The 26,296-nt window shown below is 46.2% G+C and overlaps 1 protein-coding gene and 1 long non-coding RNA gene across 6 annotated transcripts in view; one reads left to right on the top strand and one right to left on the bottom strand.

The window, feature by feature from the left end:
* Window positions 1-17,092, bottom strand: part of ROCK2 (Rho associated coiled-coil containing protein kinase 2) — a 345,550-nt gene extending 328,458 nt beyond the window's left edge. For 3 of the 5 annotated variants that reach the window (XM_063915403.1, XM_063915406.1, XM_063915407.1), the window contains exon 1: window positions 15,959-17,091. In XM_063915403.1, coding sequence (XP_063771473.1) covers window positions 15,959-16,057 — 99 coding nt within the window. In that variant the 5' untranslated portion in view covers window positions 16,058-17,091. Of the gene's footprint in view, window positions 1-15,958 lie in introns of all 5 variants that reach the window. The other 2 variants (XM_063915404.1, XM_063915405.1) reach the window with 1 other exon arrangement.
* Window positions 15,016-26,296, top strand: part of LOC134909026 (uncharacterized) — a 41,992-nt gene continuing 30,711 nt past the window's right edge. The window contains exons 1-2 of the long non-coding RNA XR_010175831.1: window positions 15,016-15,374; window positions 15,451-15,530. This is a non-coding gene — a long non-coding RNA (uncharacterized LOC134909026). The remainder of the gene's footprint in view (window positions 15,375-15,450; window positions 15,531-26,296) is intronic.

Here is a 26,296-nt window from a genome sequence, read left to right as displayed (position 1 = left end):
CTCAGACATGTCGACACGCAGTACCGACACACCCACACCGGCCAAAAGGGGACAGACCCACAGGGAAGCCTGTAGAGAGAACACAGAGGGAGTATGCCAGCTCACACCCCAGCGCCCATATGCTACTAAATAAATAATATATGATGGCTGCGCTGTAAAACATATACATATACAGCATCAAATTGCCTGTGCCCCCCCCCCCCCCCCCCCCCCCGTTTTGCTCCCTTGTACTTGTAAGGACGAGTGGAGGTCCGGGCCAGCGTCTCTGCAGCGGCTGTGAAGAGATAAAATGGCGCTGGTAAGCTGTGCGGCTAAGCCCCGCCCCTTCCCGCGCAATGTAGTCCCGCATAAATTTGAATTTTTTTTTATACTGGCGGGGGTATTGTACACGGTGCCCGGGCACCGAATATGCATCTTTTGCCAGTCAAAAGACCCTCAGTAACTTGCTGCCCAGGGCGCCCCCCCCCAGCGCCCTGCATCCTGTGAGTGCCGTTGTGTGTGGGAGCATGGAGCGCAGCGCGACCGCTGCGCTGTGCCTCCGTTACTGAAGTCTTCTGCCGTCACTGAAGTCTTCTGTTCTTCTAATACTCACCCGGCTTCTTACTTCTGGCTTCTGTGAGGGGGGTGACGGCGCGGCTCCGGGAAGAAGCAGCTAGGCGCACCAAGTGATCGAACCCTCTGGAGCTAATGGTGTCCAGTAGCCTAAGAAGCAGAGCCTTTAACTAAGAAGAAGTAGGTCTGACTTCTCTCCCCTCAGTCCCTCGATGCAGGGAGCCTGTAGCCAGCAGGTCTCCCTGAAAATAGAAAACCTAACATAAGTCTTTTCCAGAGAAACTCAGGAGAGCTCCCCTAGTGTATGTCCAGTCACTCCTGGACACAGAATCTAACTGAGGTCTGGAGGAGGGGCATAGAGGGAGGAGCCAGTTCACACCCAGTCAAAGTCTTATAGTGTGCCCATGTCTCCTGCGGATCCCGTCTATACCCCATGGTCCTTTTGGAGTCCCCAGCATCCTCTAGGACGTAAGAGAAAACACATAATCAGCCTGTAATACGCGGCAGCTTCATTTTAAATCTCTCTAGTAAAACTGTATTTTAATTATAAAGGGTTACTCCAACCTTAACTTATAGGGGTCGATTCAATTGATTGCAAAGCGAATATCGCCAGGAAGGAGGTCCCATCACTATTTAATTCAGCGCGCTGCTTTGTCAGAGAATGCCCGTACTCGCGCCTTAAACAGGGTGAGAACGAGCATTCTCCGACATAAGTGCCCCACTGCGATGCTGTTTGCACCTTACAGTGTAGAGGTCCTGCTGTATGCACCGCACAAGGGCACAAAACAGCACTAGTTTTGTTAGATTTCATCTAGTCGGCCAAAGCAGCACACTGAATTGAATAGCGCCGGGACCACCTTCCCGGCGCTATAGAATGGATATGTGCTGCAAGTGCATTCAATTCCTCGAGGTGGCCATGAAGTGCCTCTGGAACACACAGACATCGCTGCGATGTCCGGCTACACATTGCTCTGCACTTAATACCCCTCCCTCCACCAGTTCTCCATTAATATGTATTAGTGCTTTAGTGATGAAACTAAGAAAATACAAACGAAAGAGCGCTATTAACATCCAATACCCTACAATTCAAAAATCTCTAATATTCATGCCGGCCGGCAATACATATACATATAATAAAAATAACAATATAGCTTCATAAAATCCTAAAAACAGATAAATCACTGATTATATTCAAATAAATTCTTTACACATGCATGTGTAGGGATAACCGTCCCACTTATTTGATTATATTTCCTTATTCCTCAGATATCCAGAATTTGCATTTTATTTCCAATCAGCCGGATACTCTGTGGATAACTTGTGTCCAACAATGAAACAATTATATTCAAATGCACTGCTCAAAAGCTTCCCAGCCTCATACTAGAACGTACTTATGTCCATATATCCGTTTGATCTGATTAATGGAGCATGTATTGATCATATTATATGAAGTGCATCCTTGCTCACAGCTGGTTCGTAATTTAAAGTGATTAGTGCGAAAGTATTTTATACATAATAGTCACTGTAATGTAGCAATCTTGTAACTGAAAAGTGGGTATACCAAACATGTGCTTATGTTTGATCACGGTGCAGGTGATATTACTCCTGGCTAATAACTCATAATCAGCTTTATATAGAGTAGATACAACCTTGCGCTTTGGCCACGGAAATCAGGCTTTGCCCTCCCGGCCGGTGCTCGTATTCTCGGCCTTATCTGGAGTCCGTGGGCAGATGAATCATTCAGCGCTCCCCTCCTCAAGGGTATATTACGGCCGACCAGCTGATACCTTTTCGTCCGCTGTAGTCTGTGGTTTGTAACCGGAGGTACTGACAGAAGCGTTTCCCCGCCTACTAACAAGCATCGGCGGCTTCCTCAGTGTCATAGATTCTCCTCCCCATTTACTCCTTTTTAAGCATACAATTAGCCAATGGGTACATATGCAATCTAATGCTTCTCAAGCCTCAGTTTCATTAATCAATATGCTTATACGGCTGCATTAATTACGTTTCTTTCATTGACACACTACAATGTTAATTAAAAATATCTACAGCATACATTCATTATAAGAATTTATTTCTAAAATCATTCTAAGTCTCTTAAACTTATATACCAAGGGACACACACATATACAACCCCTCAATCTCATATATCACTTAATACACACATCACTAATCACCTGTGATGGTTAACCATTTTCACACTGAATTCATTCTCTGCAAAATATTGGATATTTTGATGTAATTATCATTCTTATGTATACAGACAAACAGAAAAACAGAATAACTGAAGACCGAAAAACCGAAAATGTTACATTTTATACTTTGACTTATATTATACTAACTATGCAACATCCTTTCATGTTCAACAAAATCAACTACACCATATGCACACTGTTTCTCTCCTGCTATTTATATGCTGCATTATGGCACTGATAAGTTATACTGTATTCTTTCTGTATGGTGATTCGTCTTCATATCTCCTGTCTCTACTACATCATATAGCCCTAAAATCGTTATATGTATTGACTCATATTTGTTCCCCTTCTATACACCAATTACTCCCCATAATTATGGTCTGACAAAAGATATTAAGTTCTATCGCAGGTTGGACTCCAACCCCACCGCCCTGTTTCAAAAACAGTTAATTGAATTATTGGATTTAGCACAAGAAGATGGCTCTATATCAAAGGAGACATATAGTTTTTTAGTTTGTACACATCCCATTATACCCACTTTTTATGTTTTACCTAAAATACACAAGACACTTATTCATCCACCAGGGCGACCCATTATTTCGGGGGTGGGTTCACTTTCTAATAATTTGTCCTTTTTTGTTGATCACTTTTTACAGGGACACGTGGAGGGTCTGAAATCACACATAAAAGACACACAGCAATTTCTTAACATCATAGATCAAATTGTTTGGAAAAATAAATATTATTTAATAACTTGTGACGTTGAGGCATTGTACTCAAATATACCACATGATAAGGGGATATTGGCTGTTGATTATTATTTGAAACAGGGTGATCTTTCGGACTCTCTACGTGTCTGTTTTAAAAGCTATTGAATTTATTTTAACACATAATTATTTTATGTTTGACACACATTATTATTTACAGACACGTGGTGCGGCCATGGGAGCCAGATTCGCTCCGAGTTTCGCGAACTTATACATGGGCATGTGTGAGGAGGAGCATGTGTGGGGGGGCGGACTCGGGGCGGATCTGGTTTACTATGGTCGTTACATAGATGTCTTATTTATTATTGGGGGGGGGCACGTTAGAATCACTTCACCTTTTCACGAGTAGTTTGAACAATAATAAATATGGTCTGAAATTCACGTCTAATTATAGTAATACAAAGATTAATTTTCTAGACATAGTTATCTGTGGAACAAGAGAAATTGGTCATAAAAACATATATTAAGGAAGTAGACCAGAACAGGTATTTGAATTATAAAAGTTCTCACAAGCAGTGTTGTAAGGACAATATCCCCAGGGGTCAATTTGTGAGATTAAGACGAAATTGCACTTCTATAACTACATATGAAGTGCAAGCTAAAATACTTATGGAATCATTTTCCGAACAGGGCTATCCTCAGGATTTGTTAGATAGAGCATTTTTGGAAGTAGGGGCAATAGAGAGAGAACAATTACTTATTCCTAAAAATAAAAACATATCCAGTAATGGTAAGAAGGATAGGAGTACAGCTTTTACTACACAATATAACAGTTGTGCACATAAAATTAGCCAGGTGATCAAGAAAAACACTTCATTATTACTTTTGGATGAGGTATTAAAACCATATATCAATCCAAAAGGAGATATAATTTTTAGGAAGGCGGACAATTTACGAAAAAAATTAGTGCCAAGCCACTTTGTCAAGGAAAAGAAATCCCTCAGTAGCGCACAAAAAACTTGGCTCCCTGTGAAGCCAATTGGATATCATAGGTGTGGAAAGAGTAGTTGCCAGTCCTGTAAGACTGTACCTAGGAAAAGTACAAACTTTAAGTCATTTACAACAGGGGTGGTCCATCCTATTAAAGAATTTATCAATTGTGGTTCCACATAAGTTATATATCTGATTACCTGCCAATGTGGGAAACAATATGTGGGGCGTACTACAAGATCGTTACATGTGAGATATATGGAACATAGGAGGAATATAATTAGGGGAGCTAAACACCCATTATCGGACCATGTGATGCAATGTCAAAATTCAAGATGGGAAAATGTAACCATGATCGGCATTGAACATATCAAAATTACCAACAGAGGGGGAGATCGGTTTAATCGACTTCGCAGACGCGAAGCATATTGGATTTTCCTATTAGACACAATGGTTCCTTTTGGGTTTGAATGATATGGTGGAACTGAATGGGGTTTAGATAAGGGTTCCTCATACTGTTTGGCAGTATATAAGAATTGGGAGAAATAGGTGTACAGAAGGGATAAACATGATAAAGGGTCCTCACATTGTTTAGCAGACCATAATTATGGGGAGTAATTGGTTTATAGAAGGGGATTAGATAAGGGTTCCTCATAGTGTGTGGCAGTGTTTAAGAATTGGGAGAAATAGGTGTATAGTAGGGGTAAACATGTTAAAGGGTCCTCACATTGTTTGGTAGACCATAATTATGGGGAGTAATTGGTGTATAGAAGGGGAACAAATATGAGTCAATACATATAACGATTTTAGGGCTATATGATGTAGTAGAGACAGGAGATATGAAGACGAATCACCATACAGAAAGAATACAGTATAACTTATCAGTGCCATAATGCAGCATATAAATAGCAGGAGAGAAACAGTGTGCATATGGTGTAGTTGATTTTGTTGAACATGAAAGGATGTTGCATAGTTAGTATAATATAAGTCAAAGTATAAAATGTAACATTTTCGGTTTTTCGGTCTTCAGTTATTCTGTTTTTCTGTTTGTCTGTATACATAAGAATGATAATTACATCAAAATATCCAATATTTTGCAGAGAATGAATTCAGTGTGAAAATGGTTAACCATCACAGGTGATTAGTGATGTGTGTATTAAGTGATATATGAGATTGAGGGGTTGTATATGTGTGTGTCCCTTGGTATATAAGTTTAAGAGACTTAGAATGATTTTAGAAATAAATTCTTATAATGAATGTATGCTGTAGATATTTTTAATTAACATTGTAGTGTGTCAATGAAAGAAACGTAATTAATGCAGCCGTATAAGCATATTGATTAATGAAACTGAGGCTTGAGAAGCATTAGATTGCATATGTACCCATTGGCTAATTGTATGCTTAAAAAGGAGTAAATGGGGAGGAGAATCTATGACACTGAGGAAGCCGCCGATGCTTGTTAGTAGGCGGGGAAACGCTTCTGTCAGTACCTCCGGTTACAAACCACAGACTACAGCGGACGAAAAGGTATCAGCTGGTCGGCCGTAATATACCCTTGAGGAGGGGAGCGCTGAATGATTCATCTGCCCACGGACTCCAGATAAGGCCGAGAATACGAGCACCGGCCGGGAGGGCAAAGCCTGATTTCCGTGGCCAAAGCGCAAGGTTGTATCTACTCTATATAAAGCTGATTATGAGTTATTAGCCAGGAGGAATATCACCTGCACCGTGATCAAACATAAGCACGTTTGGTATACCCACTTTTCAGTTACAAGATTGCTACATTACAGTGACTATTATGTATAAAATACTTTCGCACTAATCACTTTAAATTACGAACCAGCTGTGAACAAGGATGCACTTCATATAATATGATCAATACATGCTCCATTAATCAGATCAAACGGATATATGGACATAAGTACGTTCTAGTATGAGGCTGGGAAGCTTTTGAGCAGTGCATTTGAATATAATTGTTTCATTGTTGGACACAAGTTATCCACAGAGTATCCGGTTGATTGGAAATAAAATGCAAATTCTGGATATCTGAGGAATAAGGAAATATAATCAAATAAGTGGGACGGTTATCCCTACACATGCATGTGTAAAGAACTTATTTGAATATAATCAGTGATTTATCTGTTTTTAGGATTTTATGAAGCTATATTGTTATTTTTATTATATGTATATGTATTGCCGGCCGGCATGAATATTAGAGATTTTTGAATTGTAAAATAAAATCCACTTTGGATGTGAATAGCGCTCTTTCGTTTGTATTTTCTTAGTTTCGATTTTAGGGACAAATAACCAATTGTCCCTGAAAGAGCAGCTTACACATCTGTGGAATCACAGCGCCAGGAATTGTTTGGTTTTTATAATTTTAGTGATGAAAGGCAGAGTTTTTAAAGGCTCATGTCCACACCGCATCCTGATGTGACCAGATACAGGTACACATGACATTGTGGTTACTTCCGTGTTTGTGACATCATTGGCCCTGCAGCAATGTAGGAATCCATAGATACAACAGAGCACTTCCGCAGAGCAAGTCTAAGAAGTGCTACACCTCTGTGCCTGGCCCGTTAGATAAGCAACTACATCCGATACATCGATGTCCACCGATTCCAGCATCCTGGGCCACCATATACTCCATCTGCAATATGCCTATGGGCACAGCATCCCATATCAGCAATGCACCTACAGCATATTTCACAAGGCTGTGCTCCAACATGCTGTATCGGCAATGTGCCTATAGACATACATAATATACCACTTGCAATACATGTCCCCACCGAATGGCTACTCATCTGTCCCATTCTGTTCCCCCTGCGTTTTGGCTTTATTATGATAATGCAACGGCTGTGGTAATAAACTACGGGTGGTCTTCAGTATGCCGACTGACGGGATCCCGGCGCCGGGATCCCGACAGCCGGCATACCGACACTTATTCTCCCTCGTGGGGGTCCACGACCCCCCTGGAGGGAGAATAAAATAGCGTGGTAGCGCGCCACCGTGCCCGTAGCGTGGCAAGCGCAGCGAGCCCGCAAGGGGCTCATTTGCGCTCGCCACACTGTCGGTAAGCCGGCGGTCGGGCTCCCGGCGCCGGTATGCTGGTCGCCGGCATACCATAGTGAACCCATAAACTACAACTGCCAATACACTGAATAGCAGCATTAGACACAAGCTCCTCTGTGACTTTAGCTACTGCTTGAATACTGTCTGTGAGTAACATCTGCAGAGAAGGTAACACAAAATGAATATTTGGAATGCTTTTTCTGGGCTATTATAGGGCTCAGTCTGGGAGATAGGAGCCCACCCCAGCCCATGAAGGGTTAAACAGTGTAATATAGTAGCCTACACGCAACAATGGCGAACGCATCTACTATCTGCTCATATACCCTTGTCAAATAAACCAGATAAGCTAAAATGGGGTCAATTCAATTCGATGACTAGTTGCCAATTCCACTAGTTTACTTAAGTTTTGTCGACAATTGGAATTCCCACCAATTCAATTGTCGCCAATTGGGGTCAATTCTATTCGGCAACTAAAGAATAGCGCCGGGAATTAGCTCCCGACGCTATTCAATTCAGCTAAAGTTAAGTCGGCGACGTCCCGTTCTCGCCGACTTAACAGGTAGTTTTGTCGGAAGAACGGGCATTCTCCGACTTAACTACCCGGCGCGAGGCTGATTCCCGACAGAATCAGCCTCGCGCCGGCCGCGAGGCAGCACTTTTGTCGGGTTTCTTCTCTCATCCCCCGGGGATGAGAGAAGAATTCCCGACAATTGCGGGCAGCTAGTAGCAGAATTGAATAGCGTCGGGAGCTAATTCCCGGCGCTATTCTTTAGTTGCCGAATAGAATTGACCCCAATGTGACTGTTTAGTCGGCGATGTATATACAATTCCTGACAATTTGTTCTCCCTATAGGTTATAATGGTCAGACCAATTCAATGAACTCGCGGGTGGGGAGAGAGTTCGAATTCCCGACAATTTTAGACTTAAACTCTCCCTTTTTTTCTCTCATCCCCCAAGGGGTGAGAGTTTACAAATTTTTGTTTTGAATTTAATACTAAGCTATTAGAAATGCTGTAAATGGATTGAAAAATTAAACCTAACATATTTATATTCCCACTGGCTAGTTTAGCAAGTGGTTTGTCCCTCTCCCTTCTTGGTTGTTTCAACTAACATATCTTGCTGCAATAGAGGATTTCATCTGAAGGAGGAAGGACAGCATGCACCTGATTGGAGTTTTAAGAGGACGCCAATCAAATGTTATCGTATAGTACATGATTACACAACTAGGACAGCGATGTGTTTTGTGCCGCAGCGCACCGCAAACAACATTGCAGCGGGGCAGTTATGTCAGAGAATGCTGGTTCTCCCTACAAAACGGCAGGTTGCGAGAACCGGCATTCTCTGATTTATGGAGCGCTAAATTGACTAGCTGCGGGAGCCCCCTACTGGCACTATTCAATCCATGCTGAAACTGAATCTACCCCTTCGAAAAACATTTTACTTAATTTAATATTATTTTCAGAATTGTTAAATAAACTTTTGGACTTGCGGTGCTGTGAAAAAAATTCTGATACTCAGGTGGTGATACAAAAAAAGTTTGGAAAACCACTGCACTACACTACTAAATAAAATAAAAAAAACACTTTACTACTGCTTCTACTCTACACCGCTCACCCTGCACACACTACAGTACTGCTGCTAATCTCTACTCCCGGCCCCATCTACTGTACACTACAGCCCCATACACACAGGGAGATTTCCCCAGAGATGTGTGCTGAGTGAGGAGGAGGGGGTCGCTCATGTCACCCAGCGGTGAAATGAGTGATGTGCTAGATTGGCCTGCATGCAGGCTCAATCTAGCACCAGCGACAGTGAAGCGCGGGGCCGCGCATTGCTATCGCTGTGGGGGTACACACGGAGAGATCCGTGCATAACTTCTAAGCAATCTAGTCAGATTGCTTAGAATTTAAGCACTGATCTCTGTGTACCCCCCTTACCTCTCACCCAATACACTACTTCACTCCCTTCCCTGCATAATCCGTCACTACCCTGCACTGCACCCCCCTCCCCGCACACACTATCTTGCACCCCCATCCCCACAAACACTATACTACAGCCACTACCCTGCACCCCACTCCCCACACCTAGTACACTAGGCCAGACAATCGGTTGATCGGCAGTTCATGCTACCATATTACATAGACCCCTGAGTATTTACTATATGAGAACATAAGACATTTGCACAGGGGCAATTCCCAAAGTGAAAATGGCAAACACATATGCATGGACAAATGTACTGCAGGTCAGTATTTTTGTAACTTTGGAAGTAATTTGGAGTTGGGTACATACTCGTTTGCATAGTGAAGTATCCACATTTGACCTGTGCATGCCTACATCTCAACCAACACTCGGGTGTGGAATGGCTGACCGGTGGTAAGCATACCGGCAGCGGAATCCCGGCGGGGGTGAGTGCAGCGAGCCCCTTGCGGGCTCTCAGCGCTAAGGGCTCGGTGGTGCCCTGCGCTTGCCACGGCTGACACCCACGAATGGGAATAGTCCCTGTTGGTTGGCATGCCGACCGTCGGGATAGTGAGGGTGCGGGATGTAGAGGGAGGTCATGTGATTGTCCGTCTCCTGACCGCCGGTCACATGAATACATCCCCCCAACACTCCCTTCCCCACACACAGTACACTACCTATTACCCTGCATACCCCTCCCCGCAAACACTACTGCAGCCACCCTACACCCTCTCAATGCACACACTACTTCTCATTGTACACACCCTCCCCTGCATACTACCGCCGAACAAGTGGATACCTTTAAATACCTGTGTTCAACTATCAACAGTTAACAGATAGCCGCTACAAGTGACATCACGAGTGCCACAGCTGCCTTTGCAACTATGAAAAAAAGGCCTCTGGGACCAAAAGGACATTACCATTGCCACAAAAATGATGGTATTTAACATATCAGTTAGAACAAATTTACTTTATGGTTCAGAATAATGGCAATACTTAAAAACGACCTAACAAAGCTGGAATGTTTCCAAATGAGGTGCTTACGAAATATACTTCAAAAAAAACGAATGGACCGGAGAAATTAAAACATCCAAAAACTATTCAAAGACCAACCCACAGTTGAATCCTATATTAAAAGACAGCGTTTAAAGTGGTTTGGACATGTCTGCAGAATGGAGCCTAAAAGATATCATACCAGTGCCTAAATACTGTAACACATTCCGGAGGAATGGAAAATAGTAAGTGATACGCCAAAGAAAACATGGCTAAAGTCGATTGCCCAAGATCTTCAACCATTACACTTCCATATTGATGATGCCAAGCAAGCCGCCCTAAACCAATCCCAGTTACGTGTGATTATTAGAGATTCCCTGCCTTTGGCTGTCACAGTGCCAGCAAGATTACCCTACTGGTGCAACGACAATTAAGTCACATTATAAAGCGATGATTGATGTTTTTCCACACTTCCACAGAACAATATACTGCTTCCCACTGCTGCTACCATTCCTTTCATGTCAGTACCAAAATGGTTGTGGCTTCTACTCCAAAGTCTTGCACACACTACTTCCCCGGGGGATGAGAGAAGAAACCCGACAAAAGTGCTGCCTCGCGGTCGGCGCGAGGCTGATTCTGTCGGGAATCAGCCTCGCGCCGGGGAGTTAAGCCGGAGAATGCCCGATCTCCCGGCAATTCAACCTGTTTAGTCGGCGAGAACGGGACATCGCCGACTTAACTGGAGCTGAATTGAATAGCGTCAGGGAGCTAATTCCCGGCGCTATTCATAAGTTGCCGAATTGAATTGACCGCCTAGGCTATGAATGGTTCCTGATAAATAGGTGACGCAATCAAAATCCACAAAATGGTTGACCCCATAGTTTATTAGTAAAATACTGAAGTGAAATATTATTTATTATAATTCATTTATATAGCGCCAGCATATTCCAATGCACTTTACAATTGGGATCTTAATCTTTTTTTGCATAAAAATACTTGCAATTGCTTATTACAGTAGCATTAGGCAGAACCGCACAATGCGCATACTGAGCAGTGTGCCTAGGTAGCAATGCTTTCCTACGGTCACAGCCACATTCTCATGCCAAAAGGAAAAAGGTGAATCCATCTTTGTACCCAACATAACATTTGCGGCCAGACTCGCAAAAAGTCCCAAGACTCAGAAGCTATTACGTTTAGCCGATGGTCTTCAAAAATGCAGGTCGAGTCTCCCATGTCCGTAATGCTTGGGACCAGAAGTAAATGGGTCTTCAGATTTTTTTCATATTTTGGAAATTTGCATTCCACAATGCGTTATCTTGGGGATGGGACCCAAGTCTAAACACGAAATGCATGTTTCATATACAGTACACCTTATACACACAGCCTAAAAGAAATTTTAAACAATATTTATTATTTTGTGCCTGAAACAAAGTTTATATTCACTGAGCCATCAGAAAGCAAAAGTGTCGCTATCTCAGTTGTTGTTGTTGGAGCGACTCTTTCTAAGGTACGTATAAGACGCTTTTTAGAAAGATCACTCAAGAAAAAATAGTAAGACTATAAAAATAAAATAAGAAAGCTTAGGGCTGCTAAAACAGCAGCCCTCTGACCATGGCCCGGCTCCTGCCGCACCAAACAAAAAAAACTGTATTTGCCTGAGCCAGGGATATATGGACGGGCCCGTTGCATGCTGGGAGGCGGAAAAGCTTTGACCGTTTCGTGCAAATCCTCTGTTGCTTCATCATATCCCAATGTTATCCTGTGGATAACCTGTGGACCCTGCCGGAGAAAGATACGGATTTCGGATATGGGAAACTCAAACTGTTCTGTAGATAGACAAGCGAACACGTTTGTCCCACATCAAAGGTCAGCGTCCCCAGTTATGACACCACCAGCAAAAATCTACAAATGCAGCGGGGGCATAAGTTTCCCTACCCCCGAAGAGGGAATACTGTTAAACTGTCAACATACTCCGGTAACACTTTATACCCTCCACAGTAGAGTATCTAACCAACAATGCAATTTAGGTCAGGACATGGATTTGCAAAATAGACCTCATGGGCCTGTAACATCTCAAGCTGAAGGACAATAACAAAATAATAGAAGCCTAATTTGGTCATTGCACAGAAGAACCTTCTGGACTCATTTCTGTGAAGCTAATAGCGTGAAACGGCGATGAAAGTACTTGTAAGGAATATTCCAGGCCTGTATAAGGGGTAAACAGAAAGTCCTTAGATGAAGCAGATCAGGCAGCTGTGACAAGAAGTGAAGTGTCATCCGCGCTGATGGGATAGGAGGGAGGAGGAGGAGAACCCTGGGAACAGATCTGGGGGCAGAGGAAGTTGGCTCACAGCTCCTCCATAGACACAATCTTGGCAGCCGCAGACGTTTTACTGTCAGCCTGTGACACATCGCTAACGGCTGATGTAGGCCCATCGTATGCAACGTGCACAACTGATAGAGTCACACAGGGGAAGATGCACAAGAGTCTCAGCGCGTCGTTATGTAGTCAGGAAGAAAATATTCATCTTGCATTTTTGGGGGGAGGATGTCTCAACACATCACGCTGTAGAGAGCTGGCGCATTAGGATCAAAATGTACTTATTCTATTGTCACAGGTGTCTGGCATTAAAAACTCAACATCAATCTGCCTCCTACAGAATTTGTCATTCCCTGACAAGAGAGCATTAAGCAAATTGCCTCAATTAAACCAGATTCTCTGAATAACTTTCCAAAATTGTACTTACATTTGTTCAAGTTTCACTCAAAAACACTTTAGGGGGTTGTGCAAAACTTTTGAATACATAACTTACCTTGCCAACAATTGTACCTAGTTGGGGGTGGCCTGTAACTTTGCCATACAGCCATAACAAAGCAGATATACGACAGCGGTTCTTAAGGGGGGTACACACTGTAGATATGTGTGTTGAGCAATCTATCACAGACCACTCAGCACACATCTCTCCCTCCGCTCAGCGCGATGTGTGCTGAGCGCAGGGGGGGAGAAGCTCACTTCACACAGCGGTGAAGTGAGCATCCTGACTAGATTGTGCAGGCACAATCTAGAACAGGCGATAGCGACATGCGGGCAGCGCATCTCTATCGCTATGGGGCATATACACGAAGAGATCTGTGCTTAATTTCTAAGCAATCTAGTCAGATTGCATAGAAATTAAGCACGGATCTCTCTGTGTGTACCCCCCTTAAGGCTTTCAACTAGGAATGGCCATCAATGATTTGAAATAGTCGATGGTCTATGACCGATGCTACCTACTTTTAATATCGATGGGGAGAACCAGATAGTTTCCCGCCATCGATGATACAGAGCAACTGAACTTTTTTTTCTTCTTTTCCAAGCTGTCGAAACATGGAACCTAGCTCCGCCCCAGACACCTGTAAACCCTGCCTCTGAGCTCCGATTGGCCCGCAGCTCGTGTACACTACAGCAGGTGTGACCATCGGTGGGTGAAACCATCAGTGGTTCCCTTACAGATGGTTTCACACCATCAAGGTTATCCATTAATAGTACTGTCAATGGATAACCAACCAATGGCCAGCCTTACTTTCAATTAGCCAGTGTAGCAGAACTCATGTAGCTTGTCACCCCAGACTGTAAGTGACTGAGCTTGGCACATCACCATTAAGACACGATGGAGTAAGGATAGGCCATACAGGAGGTAGGACAATGCATCTAAACAGGACCATTACAGCACTTTTGCTATATTTGACAAAATGGGGGAATTCAAATACTGGTAATTACTGGCTGGGCGTTGCAAGGCTCAGCCATTAGCAGAAGTGCCAACATTGCAAGTTTTCCCACGCAACCTACAGAGAACAATCTATTGCATCGTCTCTTTGGGGGAATTCAACTACTGGCGATTTGTCACCCACCCCAAAAATATAAATTATTCAATTAATTTCCCTCTCTACACATACAGTACACACAATATAGAAACTTTTGAATGTTAGAAGACACTTACTCTCCCTTATGAACAAGCTGGCAAGGAATGCCAATCTAAACCTGGAGCCATTCAAAAGACCGCACTGTATAAAAAAACTGAAGTCGGCAGAAGCAGTATAGGGAGTGATGCCGTTACGTACGCAGTAACACTGCAACTAGCCCTGAGACACTTGTTAGCACAGATTTGTAGTCGCAACTCAGGAGGGTGCGAGCAGAAATCCGCTAGTCCCGGGTTTACAGCGTGGCCAATTGAATAGCTCCAGGCGCTTAACAAACCCATGCTGAACTGAAGTCCCCCCCATTAGATTGGCATTTCTTGCCAGCCTACTCATAAGGGAAAGTAAGTGTCCCCATGCTTAACAAACCTGCACTGAGCTGAATTACCACCTAAGAGAGCACCAATAATAAAATGAATGGTAAGCAACTGCACCCTGAATCATCCTGGCACTGATCTCACATCCACTGTAAAAATAACTATGTGGTAAGGGCACAAGACCAGTGACCACAAAGCCTGTCTGAATGTCACAGTCATCTCTTCTTCTGATTGATTCAGACAAATGACTGAATCCTACACACACCCAAGCACAAAAATAAACGTTAGGCACCAACTTAGGGACAACAGCATCATACAAGAGGTTCCGAGAGAGAATCAGGAAAAGATGAAAGTAAAAACGGTGGTAAATCTATGTAGGACCTGACAGCACTAGGCTCAGATTCCATTACTGCCAGAGTAATGCCGTCTACCCTCGTTTGAAAACTCTCTGATGGCAAATGGCTTACATGTTATAAATAGCGGCCCCCAAGGCCTAATTAGAACAGATATTTTTATGCAGAACTATTTTGCACCCTTTGCTCTGCCAGCATGACATTATGTTTCCTTTCCAATGTTATCTTCCCCCACACATTACTGAAGGAGACTTTTGTACCCAAGTAGATTACACCTGGTAAGGACTGAACCTTGACATGTGATCATGTACACCTATGCAGGCAGTTATTACATAGTATTTATTCTCCCCACAGACAGATGGGCAACTGGAGAAAGAAAAAGTGGCCTTTTGCAAAAGGTGTTGTTGCAGGAAGTTCGATCACACTCAGGACAGGTATGTTGTGTGTGTCATATACCAAGTACAAAATCAGGCTTCTCCTACGCCTCTCCTGGGTTTGTGCACAAGATAACAGCACAGTATTTGTTTCAATCATTATTTCTTATTTATATAGCGCACACATATTCCGCATTGCAGTACAGAGAACATTTCACTGATTCACGTCCATCCTTGCCCCATGCAAACTTGAGGACAATCTACTATTATGTTTTTGGAGTGTGAGAGGAAAACCGGACCACCTGAAAGAAACTCATGCAATAGAGAGAACATATAAACTCCACACCGCGCAATACATAAATGTGAATTATGGTCATCCTTCATCCTTGACCACATATAACCAGAAACACACCGAGCCATGATCTTTACCAGACGCCTACGTGACACCAATGTGCCTAGGCACCACCAACCTCATAACGTTAACTTACCAGCAAACTCTCTATGTTGATAGGTGAGCGTGGGTTTCTCAATATGGACTCCAGCGTCTGCTGCCGGGTGGTCATACAATGTGCTGGTGAGGTGGTCATCTTTGCAACAGTCCTCTCCAGAAGGTTCTAAACTCTTTAAAATATACCTTATATCCTTCTCTGGAGAGTCCCACCTGGATGAGCAGAAGCCACCTTCACCCCCTGGGTATGGGGTAGGGGACTGCCCCCACAGCTCCTATGTAAGAAATGCAGTCTCTGAAGGGTGATAAGTTAAGGTATTTATCTATATATATTTAAATAGCTCCACAAAGGGCCTCTAATGAATGTGCACACAGGGAGCTGGCACAGAGGTCCTTCCATAGAACATGCCACTTATACTACAATAACACAGGCAGGAAGACTTCCCATGTGAGGGTGAGCTCTCCATAAGGAGGGGAAGGGTCTGAGTGCTAGAGTGCGGCCAGTGAGTGCTGGCTCCCCGAGTGCATGCTCAGGCTGGGTCCTTGTACATCCAGGGGGTCCAGGGGTAGCTCCTAGGCTCTGAGTCCCGGCGCCTCCCTGCAGCCAGAGCCGGGTGGTGTGCAGGGAGGGAGGGAGGTGGTTCCCGGGGCCCCGGAGTGGCCGCTCAGGGGTCCCTTCGCTGGGAGAGGTCGCTCCAGACAGCCCCCAACTCTGCAGAGCAGGAAAAGTAACAGAGACTCTGCTGGAACTTCTTCTCGCCCCTACCTCTGCTGCCTGCGCTGGAGGCGCCTCTTCTGCCCCCTCCTCTTCCTCCTCCAGGGGCTGGATCTGCTGCTGCCGCCGCTGTGCGCTCGCCGCTCCCCCCACCCGGCCGGCGCTGCTGCTGCTACTGAGCGTGCGCTCTCTCTGCGCCCTTCCCGGGGCCGCTGGGGCTATTGCCCCCTCTTTCCTGTCACTTCCTACCTGCCCTGTCCTGGGGCAGTTATGGGCTGTGTAACCGCCGCTACCTCCTCCGGCTGCAGTCAGTGTGTGCGAGCGGTGACACAGAGCCGGCCTCCTGCCGCCAGCCCAGGCCCTCCTCTTCCTGCAGCACACAGCTCTCCCTGCTGCTGCTCACACACCCAGTGCCAGAGCCCAGTGCTCATCATCCCATAACATTACCCGGGGCCCAGAGATACAGGCATCCTCCTCCCATGTAGCTGCTAGCAGCCCGCCTGTTATTATCCCCATACACTTTGGTACTGTATGCTCTGCATGCCATTGCTCTAGTACCCACCTTACCTGTACACCAGTGACATGCGGTGAGGTCACTGGCTGGGGAGGCACTGGCAGCTAACGCCACCACCCCAGAGAGGGGGGAAAAAATAAAACCAAGTGTAGTCCCCCACACATCACTAAAACCAGCACCAGGCAGAACCAGCCAGGGGGGATAATGCCATAGCAAGGGAGACACTCTGTGTGGGGTCCCCCTGCCATAACATTAATCACCCCCCAAGCCAGTCAGCCCAGGGCTGGAATTCCTCGGAAAGTGGGGACCCCAAAAATAAAAATGGGGTCCCCCCTCCCGAGCAACAACCAGCACTGGGCTGATAGCCCAGTGCTATGCCCCGCACCCCTGGTGGCGGTGGGTGCGGGGTTCATTGTATGTTAATATTGTTCTTTACAGGCGGCCTACAGGTCCCACCAAGCCTGCCCCATTATGCTGGCACTTGGAGAACCATAAGTGCCAGCATGCCCAGACATAAAGGGCCCGCTGGCACCTGTAGTCCACCTGTAAAGAAAATATTAAAATAAAACACCACACTGTCAAAAAAAAAAGTTTTATTAGACTTGGTCTTCACCTGGGGGCGGTGGACTTTACGCTCTTTCTCTAACGTCCTAGTGGATGCTGGGGACTCCGTCAGGACCATGGGGAATAGCGGCTCCGCAGGAGACAGGGCACAAAAGCAAGCTTTTAGGATCACATGGTGTGTACTGGCTCCTCCCCCTATGACCCTCCTCCAAGCCTCAGTTAGGTTTTTGTGCCCGTCCGAGAAGGGTGCAATCTAGGTGGCTCTCTTAAAGAGTTGCTTAGAAAAAGTTTTTAGGTTCTTTATTTTCAGTGAGTCCTGCTGGCAACAGGCTCACTGCATCGAGGGACTTAGGGGAGAGAATTTCAACTCACCTGCGTGCAGGATGGATTGGATTCTTAGGCTACTGGACACCATTAGCTTCAGAGGGAGTCGGAACACAGGTCTCGCCCTGGGGTTCGTCCCGGAGCCGCGCCGCCGACCCCCTTGCAGATGCTGAAGATTGAAGAGGTCCGGAACCAGGCGGCAGAAGACTTTTCAGTCTTCCTCAGGTAGCGCACAGCACTGCAGCTGTGCGCCATTGTCTGTCAGCACACTTCCCACAGCGATCACGGAGGGTGCAGGGCGCGGGGGGGGCGCCCTGGCAGCAATGTAGAATACCTGTATGGCGAAAAATACATCACATATAGCCCTTGAGGCTATATGGATGTATTTAACCCCTGCCAGACTTCACAATCTCCGGAGAAGAAGCCCGCCGAAAAGGGGGCGGGGCCTATTCTCCTCAGCACACAGCGCCATTTTCCCTCACAGAAAGGCTGAGGGGAAGGCTCCCAGGCTCTCCCCTGCACTGCACTACAGAAACAGGGTTAAAACAGAGAGGGGGGGCACTGATTTGGCGATATACATATATATTAAATGCTATATGGGAGGAACACTTATATAAGGGTTGTCCCTGTATAATTATAGCATTTTGGTGTGTGCTGGCAAACTCTCCCTCTGTCTCCCCAAAGGGCTAGTGGGTCCTGTCCTCTATCAGAGCATTCCCTATGTGTGTGCTGTATGTCGGTACGTGTGTGTCGACATGTATGAGGAAAATGTTGGTGAGGAGGCGGAGCAAATTGCCTGTAATGGTGATGTCACTCTCTAGGGAGTCGACACCGGAATGGATGGCTTACTTATGGAATTACGTGATAATGTCAACACGCTGCAAGTGGGTTGACGACATGAGACGGCCGGCGAACAAATTAGTACCGGTCCAGGCGTCTCAGACACCGTCAGGGGCTTGTAAAAACGCCCATTTACCTCAGTCGGTCGACATAGACCCAGACACGGACACTGATTTCAGTGTCGACGGTGAAGAAACAAACGTATTTTCCTTTAGGGCCACACGTTAAGGGCAATGAAGGAGGTGTTACATATTTCTGATACTCCAAGTACCACAAAGAAGGGTATTATGTGTGAGGTGAAAAAACTACCTGTAGTTTCTCCTGAATCAGATAAATGAAATGAAGTGTGTGATGATGCGTGGGTTTCCCCCGATAGAAAATTATTGGCGGTATACCCTTTCCCGCCAGAAGTTAAGGCGCATTGGGAAACACCCCTCAGGGTGGATAAGGCGCTCACATGCTTATCAGAAAAATATCCTAAAAAGTATACACACACATGCTGGTGTTATACTGTGACCAGCGATCGCCTCAGCCTGGATGTGCAGAGCTGAGGTGGCTTGGTCGGATTCCCTGACTAAAAATATTGATACCCTTGACAGGGACAGTATTTTATTGACTATAGAGCATTTAAAGGATGCATTTCTATATATACGAGATGCGCAGAGGGATATTTGCACTCTGGCATCAAGAGTAAATGCGATGTCCATATCTGCAAGAAGATGTTTATGGACACGACAGTGGTCAGGGGATGCAGATTCCAAACGGCACAAAGATGTATTGCCGTATAAAAGGGGAGGAGTTATTTGGGGTCGGTCCATGGGACCTGGTGGCCACGGCAACTGCTGGAAGATCCACCGTTTTTTACCCTAAGTCACATCTCTGCAGAAAAAGACACCGTCTTTTCAGCCTCAGTCTTTTCGTCCCTATAAGATATCTGCCCAGGGATAGAGGAAAGGGAAGAAGACTGCAGCAGGCAGCCCATTCCCAGTAACAGAAGCCCTCCACCGCTTCTACTAAGTTCTCAGCATGACGCTGGGACCGTACAGGACCCCTGGATCCTACAAGTAGTATCAAAGGGGCACAGATTGGAATGTCGAGGCGTTTCCCCCCTCGCAGGTTCCTGTAGTCTGCTGTACCAATGTCCCCCTCCGACAGGGAGGCAGTATTGAAAACAATTCACAAGCTGTATTCCCAGCAGGTGATAATAAAATTACCCCTCCTACAACAAGGAAAGGGGTATTGTTCCACACTATAGGGTGGTACTGAAGCCAGAAGGCTAGGTGAGACCGATTCTAAATCTGAAAAATTTGAACACTTACAAGGGTTCAAATCCAGATGGAGTCACTCAGAGCAGTGATAGCGAACTGGGAACAAGGGGACTATATGGTGTCCCGGGACATCAGGGATGCTTACCTCCATGTCCCAAAATTTGCTTTTCTCACCAAGGGTACCTCAGGTTCGTGGTACAGAACTGTCACTATCAGTTTCAGACGATGCCGTTGGAGTGTCCAAGGCACCCCGGGTCTTTACCAAGGTAATGACCGAAATGAGGATTCGTCTTCAAAGAAAATGGACGACCTCCTGATAAGAACAAGGTCCAGAGAACAGTTGGAGGTCGGAGTAGCACTATCTCAAGTAGTTCTACGACAGCACGGGTGGATTCTAAATATTCCAAAACCGCAGTTGTTCCGACGACACGTCTGCTGGTCCTAGGGATGATTCTGGACACAGTCCAGGAAAAGGGTGTTTCTCCCAGAGGAGAAAGCCAGGGAGTTATCCGAGCTAATCGGGATCCTCCTAAAACCAGGAAAAGTGTCAGTGCATCATTGCACAAGAGTCCTGGTAAAAAATGGTGGCTTATTACGAAGCGCTTCCATTCGGCAGATTTCACGCAAGAACTCTTCAGTGTGATCTGCTGGACAAATGGTCCGGATCGCATCTTCAGATGCATCAGCGGATAACCCTATATCCAAGGACAAGGGTGTCTCTCCTGTGGTGATTACAGAGTGCTCATCTTCTAGAGGGCCGCAGATTCGGCATTCAGGATGGGATGCTGGTATCCACGGAGGCCAGCCTGAGAGGCTGGGGAGCAGTCACACAGGGAAAAAATTTCCAGGGAGTGTGATCAAGTCTGGAGAATTCTCTCCACATAAATATACTGGAGCTAAGAGCAAATTTGTAATGCTATAAGCTTAGCAAGGCCTCTGCTTCAAGGTCAGCCGGTATTGATCCAGTGGGATAACATCACGGCAGTCGCCCACGTAAACAGATAGGGCGGCACAAGAAGCAGGAGGGCAGTGGTCAAAACTGCAAGGATTTTTCGCTAGACGGAAAATCATGTGATAGCACTGTCAGCAGTGTTCATTCCGGGAGTGGACGACTGGGAAGCAGACTTCCTCAGCAGGCACGACCTCCACCCGGGAGAGTGGGAACTTCATCGGGAAGTTTTCCGCATGATTGTGAACCGTTGGGAAAGACCAAAGGTGGAAATGATGGCGTCCCGCCCGAACAAAAAACGGGACAGGTATTGCGCCAGGTCACGAGACCTTCAGGCGATAGCTGTGGACGTCCTGGTAACACCGTGGGTGTAACAGTCGGTGTATGTGTTCCCTCTTCTGCTTCTCATAACCAAGGTATTGAGAATTATAAGACGTAGAGGAGTAAGAACTATACTCGTGGCTCCGGATTGGCCAAGAGGGACTTGGTACCCGGAACTTCAAGAGATGCTCACAGAGGACTAATGGCCTCGGGAGCTAAGATGGGATTTGCTTTCAGCAAGAACCATGTCTGTTCCAAGAGGAACCGTGGCATCTGCCTCTAAGAAAGGACCTGCTCCAGCAGGGACCTTGTCTGTTCCAAGACTTACCGCGACTGCGTTTGACGGCATGGCGGTTGAACGCCGGATCCTAAGGGAAAAGGCATTCCGGAAGAGGTCATACCTACCCTGGTCAAAGCCAGGAAGGAGGTGACCGCACAACGTTATCACCACATGTGGTGAAAATATGTTGCGTGGGTGAGGCCAGGAAGGCCCCATGAAAAAATTTCAACTAGGTCGATTTCTGCACTTCCTGAAAACAGGAGTGTCTATGGGCCTCAAATTGGGGTCCATTAAGGTTCAAGTTTCGGCCCTGTAGATTTTCTTCCAGAAAAAAAATTGGCTTCAATTCCTGAAGTCCAGACGTTTGTCAAGGGAGTATTGCATATACAGCCCCTTGTGTGCCTCCAGTGGCACCGTGGGATCTCAACGTAGTGTTGGGATTCCTCAAATCATATTGGTTTGAACCGATCAAATCTGTGGATTTGAAATATCTCACATGGAGGACCATGTTGTGGCCCTGGCCTCGGCCAGGCGATTGTCAGAATTGGGGGCTTTGTCTTAAAAAAAAAGCTCATGTTTGTTTTTCCATTCGGACAGGGCAGAACTGCGGACTCGTCCCCAGTTTCTTCCTAAGGTGGTGTCAGCGTTTCGCCTGAAACAACATATTGTGGTGCCTGCGGCTACTAGGGACTTGGAGGACTCCAAGTTGCTAGACGTTGTCGGGGCCCTAAAAATAGATATATATATATATATATATATATTTCCAGGACGGCTGGAGTCAGAAAGTCTGACTTGCTGTTTATATTGTATGCACCCCAAAAGATGGGTGCTCCTGCTTCTAAGCAGACTATTGCTCGTTGGATTTGTAGTACAATTCAGCTTGCACAGTCTGTGGCAGGCCTGCCACAGCCAAAATCTGTCAATGCCCATTCCACAAGGAAGGTGGGCTCATCTTGGGCGGATGCCCGAGGGGGTCTCGGCCTTAAAATTTTGCCGAGCAGCTACGTGGTCAGGGGGGAACACGTTTGTAAAATTCTACAAATTTGATACCCTGGCTGAGGAGGACCTGGAGTTCTCTCATTCGGTGCTGCAGAGTCACCCGCACTCTCCCGCCCGTTTGGGAGCTTTGGTATAATCCCCATGGTCCTGACGGAGTCCCCAGCATCCACTAGGACGTTAGAGAAAATAAGATTTTACTTACCGATAAATCTATTTCTCGTAGTCCGTAGTGGATGCTGGGCGCCCATCCCAAGTGCGGATTGTCTGCATTACTTGTACATAGTTATTGTTACAAAAATCGGGTTATTATTGTTGTGAGCCATCTTTTTTAGAGGCTACTTCATTGTTATCATACTGTTAACTGGGTTCAGATCACAAGTTGTACGGTGTGATTGGTGTGGCTGGTTTGGGTCTTACCCGGGATTCAAGATCCTTCCTTATTGTGTACGCTCGTCCGGGCACAGTACCTAACTGAGGCTTGGAGGAGGGTCATAGGGGGAGGAGCCAGTACACACCATGTGATCCTAAAAGCTTGCTTTTGTGCCCTGTCTCCTGCGGAGCCGCTATTCCCCATGGTCCTGACGGAGTCCCCAGCATCCACTACGGACTACGAGAAATAGATTTATCGGTAAGTAAAATCTTATTTTTGCATGGATGCCGCCATCCCAGGGCTTCCCACGTCTTCACCTGGGGGGAACGCCACCTCCCCAGGGCTTCCAGCGTCTTCACCTGGGGGGGTGCCGCCTCCCCAGGGCTTCCAGCGTCTTCACCTGGGAGGCGGCGGCCTTTAAGCTCTTTTGCATGGCCGCCGCCTTCCCCAGGGCTTCCGGAGTTCACCTGGTGGGCGGCGGCTGCTAAGCTCTTTTGCATAGCCGCCGCCCATCCAGGACTTCCGCTGTCTTCTTTCTTCAGGAGCTCTTCACTGCTCCTCCTCCGCCATCGGACTGACGCGCCGCTGCCTCGCGCTGACTTATATAAGTCAGCCAGAGGGGGCGGAGCAATGACGCGGTGAGCCATGATAGGCTCGCGGTGGCCATCTTGAATTTCAAAAATGATGCTGAATCGCCATTTTTGAAACTGGTACCGCTCCGCTGCCAAGCTCTGTAGAATACAGGTAAACTTCCCCCGCCCGCACCACTGCCGCAACCCGCCGCCCGCACCTCCTCCACCGCCGCCGCCCACACAGTGATTGACAGCGGATCCGCTGGCCAATCACTGTGGCCTCACTGACAGGGGCATGCTTTCATAGATTGAAAGCACGTCCCTGTATGAAAGCGGCACCTCTAATGGTGCCGCTTTCCCATATATTTTCAATGGGCTTTTACGGCCCCGCCCCCCGCTCCCACACCTTTCCCCATTGACAACTAGAGGCACCACGATCAGTGCCTTCGAAACACACACAGAGAGAAGTAATGATTAGAATAATATTAGGAGGATACATATGACACAGAATATGTGTCATAAGTATCTTCTTTGTATTATTTTAATCATTAATGACAGGGGAGGCACTGCCTCCCCTGACTGCACATCCCTGCTGTACACACACTCTAACATGTATAATCAGAGGGTTCGGTATGTGTGACCGGCAGATGGGATGCCAGCAGTCACAATAGCGACACCAGTATCTTTAAAATACCGACGGGCGAGGTAAGTATGCTATCCCCTACCCCCTAACCCTCCTTTCCTGCAGCATAACCCTAAAGGGCCCCATACACTACAATGATGTGTCTGAGGCTGAAGTTGGATGCGATTGAACTTTCCCGGGAGTGATTCCATATGATTTGGTACTTTTGTGCTATTTTTGCACAAGATGTATTGCATGGATTAGAGGGCTAGGGGGGCTGAGAGTGTCTTGAGAATGCCAGTCAAACTTCCCTGTGATACATTGCATGCGATATATCACATGCACAAAAATATACTTTTTCCATCCGATTCCGCCCAATTCCGATATATCATTAGTGCAGCACCAATTTGATCTACCACTTTTCATCAGATATATCGGCCCGAAAGGTCAAAATCGGGCATTATCATTGTAGTGTATGGTCCTTTAACCTCCCCCCCCCCCCCCCTTTGTGGCTAACACAAACGTTCCCCCAGTGGTGCCTAAACCTGTCCTCCCCCGAGCCTAACCTGCCCGCTATACTTACCGCCACAATGCCGGTTGTAGGCACTTCAGCGTCGGTCTCCTGACCCTCTGGCGTCGGCATTCTGATGGGTGTCGGGATTCCGACTGACGGGATCCCGACAGCTAGTATCTTAACCGCATCCCATTCTGATATCCACTTAACCCGCGCACACTCTAACATGTATATTCTCTGTTACTGTTGTAATTATAATACAGGTTGAGTATCCCTTATCCAAAAATTAAAAATCCCACAGTTTTGGTTCTCCTACTGACAAAATGACATATATATTATTTATTATGTGTATATATCGATATATAGATGTATAATATAATATATATATGTGTCATTATCTCAGTAGGGGACCCAAAAATATAAGAGAGACTCAACCTGTATATTCTAACTATAGTTTATCACTTACAGTATATGGCTAAATGTAATCCACGTATTACCTCCACAGTACCCCCATTTGGGTGCTAGACAATCTCTATTCCAAAAACTGGGGTCTATGTAGTAAGACTTGGAGAGAGATAAAGTACCAAACAATCAGCTCCTAACTGTCATGTTACCAGCTGTAGGGTCTATTCATGTAGCAGAGAAAAGCCCTGTTTTGCAGAAAACAGGGCCTTCCTCTGCCTATTGCTATTCATATAGCGGGTTACCATGGAGAAGTTCCTGACTTCTCCAGCAGCAGGCCCCGCTCCGTGGCTGAAGCTCCTCATGGTGAGTGCTATTCATGAAAGGACAGAAAGCTCTGCTCTCCGTTTTAATTCACAGAATCAATTCGATATCTCAGAATGGCGTAGGGAGGCTTGTTCGGAGAGAAGAGCAGTGACGACGGCTGTCTCCCTGCCTTCTCCCCGCCCCCTTCTGTAACAGCAGCCAGTCAAAGTAGCCCAGGGCAAATGCATAAGCCGGGTCTTCTCTTCCTGACTGCCCTTTGTCCCTACTATAGTAAGGTGACCTGACATGCATATGCCAGGTCACCTCCTTCTTGCTACTCCAGTGCCCCCTCATTCTGCCCCTTCCCGCGCCGCCGCTGTAATAATGTGACCCAACATATGCATATCCTGAGTTGTTTTCTCTTTGCTCCTTTCACTGATACTGCCTCATTGTGCCACACACTGCCGTTTACAGCCACCGTCTCCTTTCATTATGCCCCCACATGAGGAGCGATGAAGCTGATTAGTATGCTATTTCCCCTTCTCTTCAACAATTGTGGCTGCTGGGTGACCCCAGGATCTCCTCTCTGGGACACCAGCTGAGATATCCCCCTCTATTGTCCTGACTGGAATCACTACAGCTCTGTGTCTCACTCCGCCATTTTCTGACAGGGCAAATAACACAGAGCTGTATCACTCCGCTCTCTGGGGGTTATTCAGAGATGAACGCAGATGGCTGCATATGCAGCAGATCTGCGTTCATCTCTGCACATGCTGGGGGCCTTCTCCCTTCTTTTCCCTTTTTAATTAATTTTTCAC

Source organism: Pseudophryne corroboree, chromosome 4 (genome assembly GCF_028390025.1).
Source record: "Pseudophryne corroboree isolate aPseCor3 chromosome 4, aPseCor3.hap2, whole genome shotgun sequence".
NCBI classification, from domain to species: domain Eukaryota; kingdom Metazoa; phylum Chordata; class Amphibia; order Anura; family Myobatrachidae; genus Pseudophryne; species Pseudophryne corroboree.
Note: the sequence above shows the minus strand (reverse complement) of the source record. Positions and strands in the feature narration are given on the sequence as shown.